General features: G+C 44.5%; 1 protein-coding gene across 2 annotated transcripts in view; it reads right to left on the bottom strand.

Annotated features, from left to right (window-relative positions):
• Positions 1-17,027, bottom strand: part of MYBBP1A (MYB binding protein 1a) — an 80,892-nt gene that overhangs the window by 1,855 nt on the left and 62,010 nt on the right. Inside the window, exons 25-26 of one of the 2 annotated variants that reach the window (XM_073315348.1) lie at positions 2,310-2,411; positions 1,308-1,444 (exon numbers count right to left, since the gene is read on the bottom strand). In XM_073315348.1, coding sequence (XP_073171449.1) covers positions 1,308-1,444; positions 2,310-2,411 — 239 coding nt within the window. The remainder of the gene's footprint in view (positions 1-1,307; positions 1,445-2,309; positions 2,412-17,027) is intronic. The other variant, XM_073315349.1, reaches the window with a different exon arrangement.

The following is a 17,027-nucleotide window of genomic DNA, read 5'->3' as shown; positions in this document are numbered from 1 at the left end:
TAAGCCACCAACACTCCACTCTGTCTCTGCTTACGGCAGCTGGGCCCTGTAAACTCAGGCAGGAGATGAGAGGGACAGAGAATGCCAAGCAATGGTTTCAGCTGTGGATAAAGAGGGCCAGTACTATTCCTTCATTGGTATGTTCTACCAGAGCTTACACTACTGCATTAGCAGGATAAAAGATGTTTTTCGGGATTTATCCTAATTACTTCAATGGGCTTTGGGTCAAGCCCTTAAAACCCAAACTGCATGCCTATGCATCCTGTGAAATGAGTCACACACACTTCACAAGTCCCTCCCCTGCAGATCCTGGACCACATCTTCTAATGTGTGCATAATAATTAAACTGACGCCACCACCAGGAAGTGGCAAAGCTGTAAAGTTCGATTTTAGCCCACAAACAAGACAGATTTCCAGGAACAGAGCATTTCTTTCTGCCCTTGGGCAGAAGTTAAATACAGTCCAACAACTAACCCGCTCGGTCGGACAGATACAAGACATATTCAGCCCCTGTGCCTGACTCCCACCCTGTTATTCCGAGATGGTTTTAAAGCCTTGCTGAGAGATGCAGAAACTAACTTATTCCCTACTCACAGAGACTCACAGGGTAACAGAGCTCAAGGAAGGGGTGGGAGCCTAAAACAGTCACCTAAACCGGCTGGCCTCGCCCTCCGGATCTCTTGCAATGGTCACAAGTGACCAGTGATCTTGAGAATCTAACTTGAGACACCTCAGAAGGACCTGGGCACCCTACCCACTGAAGCGTTTTAATTTGGGCATCCAGAAAGCAGGGCACCCAAAATCACAAGTCATTTCTGAAACAGCTGACCTGCTTGCTACTCAGACCCATTGGTTGAGTATTTCTGCTCTCCTCATCCAGGACTGCCTCCGCAGTAGCTAGTCATACTCACAACGTGAGGGGTAGAATGGCAAACCACTCCCCTCCAGGAATTCCTTCACTGCCCCTGTCTGCCCTGGGCTGCAACTCTGTTCCAGCTGAAGGCTGGTCCTAACTGCAACGTGAAGTGTCCGGAGACAGCAGAGCAGCTAACTGAAGGTGATCCAAGATCAGGGAGAGCTTGCTTTCCTTCCCCCAGGGCTGACGAGACACCTGTACATACCACACTTGGCCTAAAGAGGTCCCAACTCCACCAGCCCCATGAGCTCAGCTCAGGTTGACATTCAGTCTCCTATATGGCAAAGGCACGGATCTGTTTCTTCCTATTTCCCCAATCTGAGAAGCCAGAGCAGCACAGAAAGCCCAATGCACAAACTGGCGTAGAGGCCCCGGAGCGGAGGGTACATACGCAAATCCCAGCAGCTTCATGACGTTCCAGTAGAGACTGTCGAGGCGCACGGATTTCCCAAACCCCTCCTGCTGGCTCAGAGCTTGTAATGCCTGACTCAGCTCCGCCAACTCCACATTCAGCTTCTGCAAGGAGAACTGTAGTAAATGAAGACCGACAATGAACTGCATTCAATCCTCATTCACCGTGGCACTGCACCCAGCTATTCCCTAAACCAGAAGCTACAACAGGCAAATCCCAACCCTCAGCCAGTTCCCAGCAGCCACTAGGCTTTTCCCTTCCTTAGGAACTGTCTATCTTGGGGGACAATGCCCTAGTACATACCTCTAGTGCAAAGACGTTGCATCTGTGTCAAAACGGACTTGAACCTGCGTGGCTTATCCTGGTTTCAAACCCATCTGCCATCTTGCGGACACCCACCCTCCCATTCCTAGGCCCATAATGTCCCTGTAGCAACACAGTATTGCTCCCATGAGAAAGGGATGTTAGGAAAGCATTTTTGTAAGGGGCCTTTAATGCAGTTCTATCCTTTTTTGGAATCAAAGCTAATCATGTTCTCTGCTCTGTCTCTTTATATAATAACTATCACCCAGATATCTCAAAGCACATTACAAAGTAGGGCAGTATCCTTATTCCCATTTTACAGATTGGGAAACTGAGGCTCAGGAAAAAGGGAAGTGACTTGTCCAAGCAGGTCCAGTTCAAGAGGCCCTATATAAGAGCTAGATATTATTATAATTATTGTGGATGTTAAGGGTTTTTCTGTCATCAGACTTAGCTACTAACTCATTTTCTAAAAGCTGTACAGGGATATAGACATGGGACTTGCACTGGCTTCAGTGGGGAGCCATCTGGTTAAAAGCCCAGTGTAACATTTGGAAACAGACCTTCATGCAGGATGCAAACAGGACAGCTGCTGACTGAAGCAGCAGGCCTGTCAACAGCATGTATGATGGACTGAACCTGGAAGTGGTCACAAATTCGGCCAAAGTCTGGGCTCACCTGCTGGTTCACAGTTTTGATGAGGAAGTTCAACAGCTCCAAACACTTAATGACTTTCTCCTGGTCAACTTTCACCTTGAACTCGGTCACCACCTTCAAACTCTGCAAAAGGAAGGAAGGAACATCAAACTAAAACGAAGGTGAATCAAACTAAAAAACAAAGAGCTTCCCTCAAGAAAAAGCAGACAACGAGCGATTTGCAGGTTTAAAACATCAGTAAAACACTCAGAAAGGCAAGAGGCATCAGACTGCAGGAGAGCCTAAGATAAGTGCCAGGAACCGCTATCGCTTGGGTTAATAAACATGACCGAACAAAGCAAGGCACGATCCTGCATTGCTGGGAGACTGCAGCAATTAGAGACCTACTACTGTATGCGGGATAAAAGAGGAAAGTTAATATCTCACCCGCTAAAAGGAGAACTCCATTGCTGGAAAACAGCTTCTACTGAGAAACCACCATTCAGTTCAACGGCAGCAGGACCGGGGATTTACACACAACTTGCTAATGCAAAACTCTATTACCACGTATGTCTAGGAAGCACCAATCACGAGTCCCAAGAGGGATCTTGTCAACCAAGTGTATGTTCACCAAAAAGGAGAGGGAAAAAATAATCTCTCTCTGTATTTCCTTTATGCACTGAAGGCTTTGAGACACCAGCATGCTTCGGCTTAAAGCAGAGCCACGCAAGCAGTAGCGGTGATGGGTTAAAAGGAGGCCAGATTTATTTATGAGGGGAAGAAGGGAAAACAAAGCATGAAGGGCAGCAGCAGCAGCCACCCTGCACAGAGATGCTGGGTCTTTTGTTGACAGGTGTTAGAATCCTGAATGTCCATGACTTTTACCAAAAATATCCTTGACAAAATCTTAGCCTTAGTACTCAGTGTTGCTACCTCACTGCACTATGCACACCCTGCTCTAGGCCCACCCTAGGTTCCATGGTGGTGAGTTGTGACTTCTCAACTCCAGCAGAATAGTTATTGATTTAGGTTTTTTTTTTAAAAGAAAACGAACAGTCCAACAAAAGTTTTCACTCCCATCTTCATCTCCTCAGTACCTCAGGCAATTACAGTTAATGCAGTGAAAAGGGAACAAACCAAACATCAACTCCCCTGATAACCATGCTGCAAAAATAAGAAATAAATTCCCCTCAAAAGCCATGCAACATTCTCTGAAGGTCAACAAATCTGGACTGCTGTGGAGAGATCCACATGACCATCTGGCTAGAGGGAAGTAGAGGCAGAGACAAGATGGAACAGTCAGGCTGGTGGAGAAAGTTCAGGCTCAGATTTACCTCCTGGTATTATTATTATTATTCAAGTTACCAATAAAGCACAGTGAATAAGAATACTATGATTTAAATCAATCATATTTTTACATTAAAAAAACCCTATTTAACATTACATTTTAAATTATGACAACCTATGTTAATGTCTAAACTTAGATTATAATCTATTAAAATAATTTACTTTAAATATAAAAACAATACTAAATGGTACAGGTTGGCTGTCAAGTTTCAAAGAAAGTCAAACCACTAAACTAGAGGCAATCACTGGCTAAGCACCTGGAACCAGTGTGTTGAAGTGCTAAACCACAGCTGCAGAGAGAGAATATTTTCTTCATTTCAGTTCATTCAACTAGTTCAATTCAATGACTAGTTCATTCAAAGTTAAGAAACCAACTGGGAGTTCAAAAAGCAGGAACACTTATTTTTATTCATAAATTAGAAGAGGAAAATGAGGCCTAAAAGAATGAGATTTACTAGTTCTGAAATCCTGAAGGACAGGGTGACCCAAAACAATCAGCTCAACTGACTAACTACAGATATTTCCTTTGTTTAATAAATCAGTTTTAAATGCAAAACATATTTTGATAAACTTCTATTCCTTATGTATCCAGTACATTCAAAGGCGCTTGTTGATGCTGATGGGGAGCTCAGCAGTACAGGTGAAAAAATAATCATCATCGAGTAAATAAGAAATGCATCATTTACCCCAACATACACATTTTGAAAATTAAGAATCTGAATAAATATAAGTTAAGTTATTTAATCGCTTAAATGAATGTGTATAGACATAGTGTATCCTCCGGATTAGCAAAAAACAGCACCAAATTTAGGGTAGAGCCTATATTTAGCTGCAAATCAGCATGTATTAATGGTTACTAACTAGTGACAATCAAACTTCCTTTAGGAAAATAACTAAAAAGTACAAGATTAAAATCGATGATTTAAATCAAGGTTTCATGCTTGCTGATTTAAAATCAATTATTTAAATCGCTTTGATTTAAATCAATCCATGCTGCAATGAAGCCAAATGACACCAAGGGGGTGAGAATGACTGTATACTGTGTATGTAGGGAAAGGGGAGAGAGTTTATCTGGAACAAGTCAGGAAAGCCACAAGTTCACATGGGGGACAAGTGCGAAAAGGCACCGACCGCTGCAGAAAGTGTCTCAATGTGACTGTGTGCCAAGTGACATCATATGTGGAGTCCTGGAACACACACACTAGGTTATGAATTCACAACTACAGACCTGTTGAGTCTCTTCAGAAACTTCTCCTTTTCTTCTGCAACTCAAGATCCTGTCTACACTGAGCTGTCAAGGCTCCTGTATCAGCCAGTTCAATTTCAAATAGCAAACAGATATATAAAGATTGCAGTTTGGTCTCAGAAAATTCACGAATAGTTTAGGAAAAGGACTACATCTGCTGAATAAACTTCCCTTGAGAATTGTTCGCCCACCTCTAGCAGAACTTTACTCACTTCAGACATGAAGTAGAATTAAGAAGGTAAAGAAATCTGGACATTTGTAAATGTTAAAGAGGGAGGATGCGCCAGTGGTCAGGAGACCAGTTCCCGGCTCTGCCATAGACTTCCTGTGTAGCCTTGTGCAAGTCACTCAGCCTCTTTATGCCTCAGTTCCCCACCTGTAAAATGGGGCTAATGGTACTGCCCTGCCTCCTGGTGTGTTTTGAGGATAAATACATTAAAGAGTGTGAAGTGTGCAGATTCTATGGTGATAAGTACCTGAAACAGACATCAGAGCACGCACCCAGACGCTTATCCCCACTGTATCACATAGAACATAGGTCTCATTCTGACTCAACGGCCACACCAAGGCAACTCCAACAGCTTCAGAGAAGTTACTCCTGGTTTACACCAGAGTAAATGAAATCAGAGTCAACCCCCTTATGTATAGCAGATTCTGAGGAGTATAAAGAATTCTATTGCACCAGGGAAGCGCCTTCTTTGACTGTGGATTGCAACATCAGGGTAAAACATCAGTTGGCAAGACAATCTGATGCATACCTTTACAGGAAAATAAAGCAGAAACATATCATTATATAACTATCGGAGTACAAGGTAGCTCATTATCTTTAAGGGATTCCGCACCCCTGAATTAAATTTCTTACAAAAATACAATCATTTCATGATCAGGTCCACCAAATGCTCCACATCTACCAATCAGAGCCAGCAACTGAATGCCACCATGTTCTGCAGGCTAGAATTCACACCATCACTCCATTTGACTTTCAATAAGTTGCTGATTATTCCCTCTGGGTGGGTAGAAACTATGCTTCCCTTCCCTGTGCCAGAGCTATCAATAACCTCCAAGGTTACACACGAGTCAATGGCTCTGAAGTCTCTCAGGTAAAAGGAAAAACAAAACAAATATTAGCTGTGTAATTAAAAATACTCGCATGCATGAAATTATTCCAGAGACGATGCACAGTCCATTTATTCCACTTACCCCTCCCCCCACAAAAAATCAGCAAGTCAATTATTTGTTTAAACCACCAAAGCAGAGATAGATTTGTATTAAAACGATCCTTGCTAATAGTAAAATAGGGTGCTACCAGACTCGCATTATTCTTTGTATTCCTGAAGCTGAGATCAGTCGAGAGTGGGGGGCCCCTTATGGTCTCAGACAATTCACGAATAGTTTAGGAAAAGGACTACATTTGCTTATGGTAGGTGCTGTGCAAATACCTAGTGAGAGACACTTCTGCCCTGAAGAGCTTATAATCTACACAGAAAAAACAAAGGGTGGGAGAGGGAAACTAAAGAGAAATAAAACTATTTGACATTTTGAAAAATAACAACGCTTCTGATCATTAAAACAAAGACTTCAAAATCCCCATTGACTTCCCACTGTGTCTGCTGTTTGTGTCATTGTCTGAGCTTAGAGAAATGGTAGACAGAGACTCAATATTTTCTGTTCAGTTTGAGTTCTTAATTCCCAGGCACTAGCACCATGCCATTGGGTTTGAGGCCTGATTCAGAGCCCTCTGAAATCAAAGGGAAGACTCCCACCGATTTCAGTGGGAGCAAGATCAGTCCTGAACTACCTATTGCCTAATTTTCAGAAGTACTGAACACCTGCAGCTCTCACTGAAATTAAAACGGCATTGGTTTCTCACCTTTGAAATCAGGTCTTTGGTGCAAATTCCTTTAATCTCGATGGATTTCAATATAACCAAACTGATGCAGTTACACTGATGCAGTAAAACACAGGCTTTCGTCCCACTGACTTAAGTGCTTTACTAAGTTACTTCAGCAAAAACCCTGCTTTGTACCAGTCTGCACTGATGTAGGTGGTTTGCATGTGAGAGGGTATTTAGATTTAGTTATGCCAGGTAAAATCTCGAGAAGACTCCAGCATACTGTTGACGCTATGTAAACACCCACCCAACCAAAACGATCACCTGCAAGTGGCTATTGGTGAGAAGCTCAATCAGACAAATGATTGGCAATCACCCAGCACAGAAGAAGCCAATATTCATTCTTGCCCCTTGTGCAAGTTTCAATGGTGCAGAAGCTGGAGAGAATGATTTTAATGAAATCGGATCCAGACACGGTTTATCCTATTGGGTTTCTCTTCCAGCTCATACTCATTTTTTGACGGGGGCAATGAAGATTTTCCTCCAAGTGTGAAAGCACATTAGTTTATTAGAATCCTTGTGCACGGTACAGCGGAGATGATTAAAGCTGCCTCGGAAGCCTTGGGCACCCAATTCCCATTCTATTTTACGTAGCTTCTTACGCTGCATTCATCACCATAGTATCTGTGCGCCTTCCAGCAGTGCATTACGCGAGGCGACTAACTTCTGTCACAAGTGTTTATTCCTCTCATCCTCTCCGCAGAGGGAGACACATGGACAAGGGAGGGTTTTTTAAGTTGTTATACGTGTTTATGTTGGACAAGGCGTGCCAATGCAACATGCCTTGCATTTGAAATGGCAGGTGGTAAGGTTTCCGATGGTCCTCAGTCCCTGGAGGCGTTTGTTTCCCAGCTGTGGGTCAGCCCATTTTATTGAGAATTATCTCCAAATCCCATCAGCAGCTTTGAAAAATATCAGCCCAAGTATTCTTGCCACCTGCAGCATAGACTACTGTTTGTACGTCACAGGCTTGCATGAGGGTTTGGTTTTCTTCACACCCCCGCAAACCTCTGCACTGTCTGTCTAGGTACGCAAGTCACTATATGGAATGCAATTTCTACTACTGAAAGCTCAAACTTTTAAAATTCATTTTACAAATGTAAAGCAGAAGTGATTACCAAACAACAGATGGCACACCAAATATGTAACTATTCTAATACTACTTCAGGCATCTGTAACATCCTCGCAAGATACTAACTAAACCCCTGCAAAATTGATAAATATCCTCCTATTATACAAGGGAAAACAGAGACATGGAGAGGTGAAATGACTTGTTCAAGGTTATGGAACTTGTAGTTAAAAGATCCTTCACAAGGACAGCTGACTGATCAAATTACCCTGTCACTCTCTCTAACCATCTAGGACATCCTTTATGTCCACACTGGCACTATTGGCCAATTACAGTATTTCCTACTGTTTCCATTGTTGCTACCCCAAGAACCACCAGTGCCACTTAACAAGGAAACTCAGCCCAGATTTCAGCTCAGCAACACCTTCGCCAGTTAAATCATTCTGGCACATCTGAGTTGTCAGCGTATTTGGGCAGGTAGTTCTCCAAGAGGAAAAAATATGAAGGCAGTTTTCACAGCTGGAATTCCCATCTCACTCCAAGCCAAATACCAGCAGCCGAGTCTCTACCTCATCCTGCTCATGTTCAAATGGTGGAAGTGGCTACACAGGGGATCTGCTGCCTCTGAAGGCTTCTGCCATTTGCAATGTGTGGCATTTCTTAATCTAAGCCTTGCTGCCCATAGGGCTGCTGTCTGGAGTGCAAAACACATCTGGAATTTTCCAATTCATTATTTTTCCAGCATTACTAAAGCGAGTGAGAGACACAAAAACTGGTCTTCAACAGAGGACCAGAGTAGGAGGAAGCACAGTCCGGTGGTTTGGGGGCTAGCCTGGGACTCGAGACAGCTGGGTTCAAATTCCCTGCTCAGCCACAGGCTTCTTGTATAATCTTAGGCAAGTATCTGTGTGCCTCAATGTGTCTCTGTGAAATGGGGATAATAGCACATGCCTACATCACAGAGGTGAGGACAACGGAGTTGGTTATGGTCTCAGATACTACAGCAGTGGGGGCCACGTAGAACTGACAGTAAATAGCACATGTAACCTCTGTAGAAGTGGTAACACAAAGCATATACCAGGGGGATGAAGAAAAACACACACACACACACGTACACACACACACAGAGGAAAAAGAGAAATATAGTCCTAGACTAGGAAGTTAATGCACATTTGTAGCCAGGAAACTTCAGAAGGGAAGGGAAAGCAGAAGAGAAATGCCCTCAGCTTCCCTCCTAAAAACAGGTCACAGGCTCACTCCCATGTTTAGTATAACTCTGGAGGCCAAACTGGCACACACTTGCACACCCAGTCTGGAGACACAATTCCTGTGGTAATTATACCAGGTATAATTCAAGGTAACTAAACATGCAGGTAAGACAGATACGCTGTGTACATGCAAAAAGAAAAGGAGTACTTGTGGCACCTTAGAGACTAACCAATTTATTTGAGCATAAGCTTCTGTGAGCTACAGCTCACTTCATCGGATGCTGTAGTTCACGAAAGCTTATGCTCAAATAAATTGGTTAGTCTCTAAGGTGCCACAAGTACTCCTTTTCTTTTTGCGAATACAGAGTAACACAGCTGTTACTCTGAAACCTGTGTACATGCAGTTACCTGATTTGCAAGCACCATTATGGTAACTTTGTAAATCAGGTGCAGTCACACTCCTCAACCAGCTACAAATCTGCCCTTTAAAAACAGAACTAAATACAAACCCAGAACCCGATCCTGCTGCTTTGTGCTGCTGGATCTCTGCACTTGTGCAGGGCTCCACCGAAGTCAATGGGGTGTCACCGTGCATGCCGGGGTTTGCAGAACCAGAGCCATGTTGTATAAAATGTGTAAGACCTTGAGTTTCCCCCTATTCCTGCCAAGAGCTTTAAGTTACATTAGGTATTAAAAAAATCAGACAAGCAAACAAATAGCCACACTGATCCAAAGCACAAGCTGTCTGTCTCTCAAATACTTACGGTAGCATCTGAGCACCTTGCTGTCTTTAATCAGAGCATCTCTGTGAGGTGGGACAATGCTAAGATCCCCATTTTACAGATGGGGATCTGAGACAGAGAGTACATCTACACTGCAATGCAAATCCCCACAGCACCCACTCTCAGAGCCCAGGTCAACTGACGTGAGCTCCCAGGGTTAAAAACAGCTGCGTAGATGTTTGGGCTCAAGCTGCAGCCCGGGCTCTGAGATTTCACCCTCCCCTGCCTTGCAGGGTCTTCACTGCGATTTTTAGCCCTGTAGCCCGAGCCCTGCAACCCCAAGTCAGCTGACCCAGGCCAGCCACAGCTGTGCCTCAGGACCCATTGAGAATAAGTCCACGCCCAGGGTTGTGCAGGAAGTCTGTGGCAGAGCAGGGAGTTGAACCGGTGTCTCCAGAGTCCAAGGCCAGTACCCTAACCTGAGAGACACCCTTCCTTCCCTGAGCTATCTGTGGAGTGGTCAGTGGAAAGACACCATGGCAATGAAATAGGCCCTATGGGTTCAACACGTCTCAAAGCCTTTACATTTCAGGGTGGGGTGCTCTGCAGCCTGAGGGAGCTCCAAGCAGTACGTCTTCTTGCCTGGTACTTTTGAAGTGGGAACAGTTAGTCTAGGCTGATAAGAAACACAGCAATATCCCAGATAATCATTCTGTTACTGAGAGAGGAGGGCTGGTTTCCTAGCTCAGGGCCCAGGCACCAGTTCAAAATGCTATATCCCTGGCACACCCTCCAGCATACTTCATTATATAAAACAAACAGCCCTTCACCTGACATATCAGTCACAGCTCCGTGGGGTGGATCTTCCATTAAGTCAAACAAAACCCACAGCCAAGCTGCGTTCTTTCCACATGCCGCGCGCTATCCCCATCCTTCCCTCCTCCCACACAACAGACCTGGTTGCTAATGGATGAATGTACAGATTAGTGATGGAGTACTATGCCAGATGTCTGCACCTTTCACTACCTCACATCCCCTGGTACACCCAGACATTGCCAAGGAAACTCCTGCTTTGAAGGTTATTGTCCAGCCCAGCAAACAGCTCAGCAAGCTTTTCAAATTACAGGAAGTCCACTCTAATGTTTAGAGTGAAGTTCACTCCTTCATTGTTACACAGAGATTTGCAAGTAGAAAGGATTCCTCTAGTTAGGGCCAAGAAAAAAAAAAAAAATCAACAGCCTAATAAAAAACCCCCAAAGCATTCAATCTTAGGTACTTTTATGGGACCCATCACCATGCTATCTGAACACCTCACAATCGCACATGTATTTATCCTCACAATACCCCTGAGAGTACGGAAGTGCTACTATCCACATTTTACAGATGGGGAACTGAGGCTAAGTGACTTGACTAAGGTCACCCAAGGAGCCTGCGGCATCCTAACCACTACCTCGCCGGTGAATTTTCACTACTTTTGCAACAGATGAGCGAGGCCCTAACCTATGACCTCATGGATACAAAAGCACAAACACTTTCACAGCTCCACCAAGCCCCCGCACTCATCATCTTTGGCCACAACCAACTACAGTTTGCTCAATCATTTAATTTCAGCAAGGGCAAAAGGTTTCAAATGGATACGCCTGAAGACAGAAGACCTCTGTTTACCCACAGAACAGGTCCAGCATAGGCAGCATCTGTGGAATGGGAGAACTCTTCTCCATTTGTACATTAAGGAAGGGCTATCAAACCATACTCCCAAACAAAATGGTAGCTACCACCAACACTATGGAGGAGGCAGCATATTATCTCCTCCCCAGAATGATCAGCTTGTGATAAATCAGGCTCAAACCTCAAAATTTATTTCCCTTCCTGCCCATTTATGGAGGTTGTGCAGAAAGGCGGGTGAATTCCATGCTGCCCAGTTATATGCATGCAGCTGATAGTGCAGGAAGCAGGAGGTGCAGGCAGGGATGGTAGGGCACAATTACTTAGCCTGGAAAGGACCAGTGTTAATGGGGATGTGGTCGTTAATGTGTGGGGAAGGAAGCGAAATCAAACCCTCTTTTGTCCCCGGCCACGTGAGAGACCGAACAGATCCCACTCAAAAGAGCATCATTGGAGGACTCTACGTTTTTCTATGCAACGTTTATTTTGGCAGACATGGAAAAAAATCGGCAAAAACGAGTTCATGCAGAACATTTTATTTTTTTTTCTGAGTTTAAAGCTTTGGGGTTTTTAAAAGCCATATAACAATACAGAAAAAGACAAACTGTAGGACAGCCAGGGTGCACGGGATGGAACAAACAGGACTGAATGCTTCCCCAGCAATATTCTATGTCCACAGAGCACTTTAACAGCTCTGTCACATCTGCACAGCCATTCAGCAAGCTGGCTAGCTTATAGCTAGTGCAGGCACATCCACCCAAGCTGCTGCTGAGATGTACCCACAGACCACACACAGACTCACTGGCTCAGGAGATCATCAGGACACACACTGTGGCTGGATTTTTTAAAAAGGACTTGGTGATTTTCACAGCCATGCAAATTAAGACGCCAACACAGGTCATCAAATGTCATGCACTCTGGAGACTAAAGCTGGTCTACATGGGAAAGTTCGACCAGTTATATGGTTTCACTCTCTCTCCCACCATGTAAACTCTAATCCCGCTAGTGGCTTTTTCCAGTGTAGCTTAAACCTCTTCCTAAGCAACAAACATAACTAACCCCCAAAAGCGACCACATGGGGCGTTATAATGGCAGAACTAAATCAACATTAAATTCGTGCCTCAGAGGTTATATAGAGAAAAAAAAAACAAAACACAACTTTCCCATGTAGACAAGGCCTAAAATGATCACCCATGGGGGTGGAGGGGTTCACAAACACACACACAAATAGGTGTATCACAGCATGGGACGTTTGCACTTTCCTCTGGACGCCTCAGTTACTGGCTATAGCCAGAGTCTTCATTCCAGGGTAGACAGGCTAACGGGGTCTGATGTGGTATCAAATTCGGCACAAGTTTCTCAGCACAGTGATGGGTTGAGCACAGGAACAGCAGCACTGCCTGCTGACCCCTCCCTTTGTACAGGATGCTACATTGATAGGAAATTAAAAACTAATCCAGGCCATCCCAGGATGCATTTACAGGAGAAGGCAGATCAAAACAAAAACCAACCCGCAAACCACTGTTCACAAGCCAAGAAAAGACTGACCTTCACAGACAGGTTTTCCACAAAGGCTCAGTAATAAAAGTACCAATTTTCCAGTGACACGTTTCATTAACTCTTCTCCATTTCCCTCTGGCTTTCAACTCTCAACACCTACTTACAACCTCAGTTGCAGCATCCTATGCAAGAGTTGACGGGGGGTTGGTCATGCAGCATTAGAGACTTGGCCACAGAAAAGAGGTCTCTGGTAATGCACTCAAAACAGTCTGCCCAAGGCTGAGAATTACATTGGCTCCTAACCAAATTTTATCAATGGGTCACTGGCCCTGAGACGACTTTAAAGGCAGGACAGCAGCAGAGTAGGAGGACAAAGAGAAAACTGAGCTCTACAGATACAAGAGGGTGAGGGAATGCACCAAGGTGAGAAGAATTCAGGGCAGCTGCATCTGAAGTGAGATCTTTATAATGTAGCGACATCAGCTAGCGATTTGGCCAATAATCTGCAAAGCCAATGTATGCATGGCCCCCACTCCATGAAAACATATAGCGAGGGTGGAGGGATCTCCTGGCTGGGAAGTCAGGAGTCCTAGGTTCTGCCACTGGACTTACTGTGTGACCCTGAGTAATTCATTTGAGCCTTAGTTTCTCCATGTGCAAAATGGGGATAATGCTACTTCTCTAACACAGTGCTGTTGCAAGGTTTAATCGGGAGGCAGCAGTGGAGAGAGCACTGGACTGGGACTCAGGTGACCTGGATTCTATTCCGGGCTCTGCCACTGGCCCACTGCATGACCGTGAGCAAGTCACATCACTTCTCTGTGCCTCAGTTTCCCCATCTGCAAAACCGGGATAACGATGTTTGTGCTACTCTTCAGGAAGCTGGGAGTCTCGGGTTTCAGTGAAATGGTTTTTATTTAGTGATTACCTCAACAACGTGATGGCTGAACCCTCCTTTTTTAATGTGCTTTCAGATCTACTGATGAAAAGCGCTGCGTAAGAATAGGTGCTATTATTATTACTATTAATAAACATAGCTAAGGCTCTTTGAGAGCCTCAGGTGAATGGAGCTATTCAAGTGGCAAGTATTATTCTTCCTTCTTCATTGGCAACACCATCCTGTTGGCTAGGTGCCCAAATTAGGGCAACTTTAAAAGCTGCACTAACTTTATATTTTTTAAAAAGTACTCGCCGTGGAACTAGGACTGAGGGCCACATCAGGGTTCCAAAACTGTATGGAGGGCCGGGTAGGGAAGGCTGGGTCTCCCCAAACAGCCTGGCCTCCGCCCGCTATCCGCCCCCTCCCACTTCCTGCCCCCTGACTGCCGGGAAATCACTGGCATTGCTGCTGCAAACCTGACTGACGGCTGCAAGAATGGAACTGATCCCTCCCTAGCCAGTTCTGCTGCTGTTTAAACAGCTGTCGCAGGCATTAGCGAAGAGCCACTTAACAGTTCTGGCTTTTCAGGTTATCTCAGAAGCTGCACTCACACCTTCACCTCTTTGGGAAACAGATGGCTTGGTGGGTGGTGCAGGACATTTGGAGACTACTGAGCGTTTCACGTCTAAATCCGCCCTCCTGCCAGTAGTCAGCAAGTTCTGTTACCACCTCCCAGTTGCCAGTATGTAATGGGTTACTGGTCTCCATCCTGTTCCCAGTTGGCCAAGTTTGCAGAGGAATCATGGGCTGAGCAGGCAAGAGAGACTGAACCCCCTAGTGAGCCAGAAGCTTCTCCTGCCTCTTCCTATGCCCTACCTAGTCTGTAGATAAACAAAGGCATTCCTAGATTTTGAGGCCAGAAAGAATCAAGATGCCACCTCGTCTGACCTCCTGCACAACACAGGCCAAAGAACCTCACCCAAAAGCTACTGCATCAAGCCTCTCACATCTGTTTGAACTAGAGCCTTTAAAAAAAAAAAAAAAAAAAGAAAATGTCCAGTCTTGACTGAAGGTACGGCTAGAAGGTGGAGGTGCAATTCCCAGCTCAATACATGGTTGCTTTGATTGAGCTAACACGCTAAAAACAGAACGCAGCCATGCAGAGCGCGGCAAGAAAGGTTCGTCGCACCAAGGATATGCCTGTCAGAGACACAGCTAGGTATGTGCTCGGGGTGGCTTCCTTCCCTGCTGCACTTGCCAGAGCAGGAACAGTCTCTTTAAGCACATTCGCTTGATGAGAGCTCACGCCAGTGTCTCTCCTCACACCCCCAGCTCAAAGTACAGACACACCCTTGGAAAGTTTGAGAACCCACCACGTTCCTAGGTAAGTTGTCCCAATGGTTAATTACCATCACTTAAAAATGTGTGCCTTATTCATAGTCTGAATTTGTCCAGCTTCAGCTTCTAACCACTGGATCTGTCATGCGCCTTTTTCTCCTGGAGATTAGCCAGGATTTGAACCTGTGCCCACTTGGTAAGAATCTTTCCACTCGACCACCAAGCCACTGCATGTTTCTAGTGCTATCAGTCAGGCACTGTCTATGTTACTCAGTACAATAACACCCCACAACACCGGGTCCTCTTTTTGCAGCAAGGTCTGTTACAACGTTTGTAACTTTGGAAACAATTTTCTGGCACAACGTTCAACCTCGCAATGCACTAAATCGCGGAAACAGGCAGATCATTTTACAGTGAATTAGGAATTATATACAGTGTATTTGTTAACCCCCACCACCACACTTAGCACTTAACCAGCATTTTATGGGGCTAGTTCCGCACTTCTTGATGTTAGTTATACACCAGTGTAAATTCACTGATTTCAAAGAAGTTACACTGGTATAAATCTGGGGCATGGCAGTGAAGATTCAGACTCTACAGCTGGGATTTTCCAGCCATAGGGGGTAGGTGCCCAAGTACCATTGACATTCAGTGGAAGTCGGGATTTTAATTCCTTTAGGATTCCTTGAAAATCCCCATCTACCTGGACCACACTGTGGCAGTTTTTGTTAAAATGCAAACATCCACAGAAATGGAAAGGGATGAAGAATCATTCAGCTCAGCAACAGCTCATGTTGCTACCAAAGCTTGTTATAACACTAGATCCTGAACTGAATGACATGGAGGCATCGTAAAATTCAATGTGTATCACTAATGTGACGTACGGCCCTCTTGTGAGCCCTGCAGGTATATAACAGCGCCTGCCAGCTAGAAAGAGACATGGTGACACAGAAGGTTTGCGGAGGAGGATAGTTGATTTGATCCTACCCATTGCGTCACTGATGTAATCATTAATAAAATGCATTTTGCTGAAACCCAAGACTCCCCGATTTCTCGAGAGTACTACAAAGGTCATCCCTGAGTTTCTTAAAATAGATTTGCTTGGAATTCTTGTTCCTACTCAAGGAAGGAAAATTCAATCTGTTGACAACATTCTAATATTGCTTATTGCTATAGAAACTTAAGACCATCATAACCAATTAAAAATGTGCAAAGAATGAAAGCTATACTCAGAGAGATGATAATGATACAGGTAAGACCCTAACCAATATGAGTCACTGAAATTAAGCCCTCTCTGTTGACTGAGACCCCCTCCTTGTACCGTTTCGGAACACTCCCTCCTAAAGCACCAGAAGCAGCGTGGACCCATCATTCTTTTGCTCTCGCTGTGCTGCAATCTTGGCATCATTCTATTTTTAGAATAAACGATTTTAGGATTCTCTTAGCAAATATCCATCTGCCATTAGCAGCGAGTGGTCCGGGGCTATGTCAGGGGACCAGGAGCCAGGACTCCTGGGTTCTAAATCTTGGTTCCACTTACAACCGCACTCAAGTCAAGTCACTTTACCTCTTTGGCTTACAGGGTTATCTAGTTGTAAAACAGGTGTAACTTTCAGAGGTTTTGCGAAGTTAAATTAATATTTATGACACCCCTTAAGATTCTCCAATGAAAGGTACATGCAAAATGCCATTAGTGTATTGAATCTAAAATGCCTAAAACGTTCTGACCCATGCAAGTTTATTTCTCATGCTTAGCCTCTCCCACTTGGATCCACACACTCTTCTATCAGACCTACAGCCAAGCATCCCAGGCCTATTATATATGATACAAAACAGCCATGTCCTACAGCATGCAGGAGTTCATGTGGCATGAACACCAGAGAAACCATTCGCT

This window comes from Lepidochelys kempii, chromosome 17 (genome assembly GCF_965140265.1).
Source record: "Lepidochelys kempii isolate rLepKem1 chromosome 17, rLepKem1.hap2, whole genome shotgun sequence".
Lineage (NCBI taxonomy): Eukaryota > Metazoa > Chordata > Testudines > Cheloniidae > Lepidochelys > Lepidochelys kempii.
Note: the sequence above shows the minus strand (reverse complement) of the source record. Positions and strands in the feature narration are given on the sequence as shown.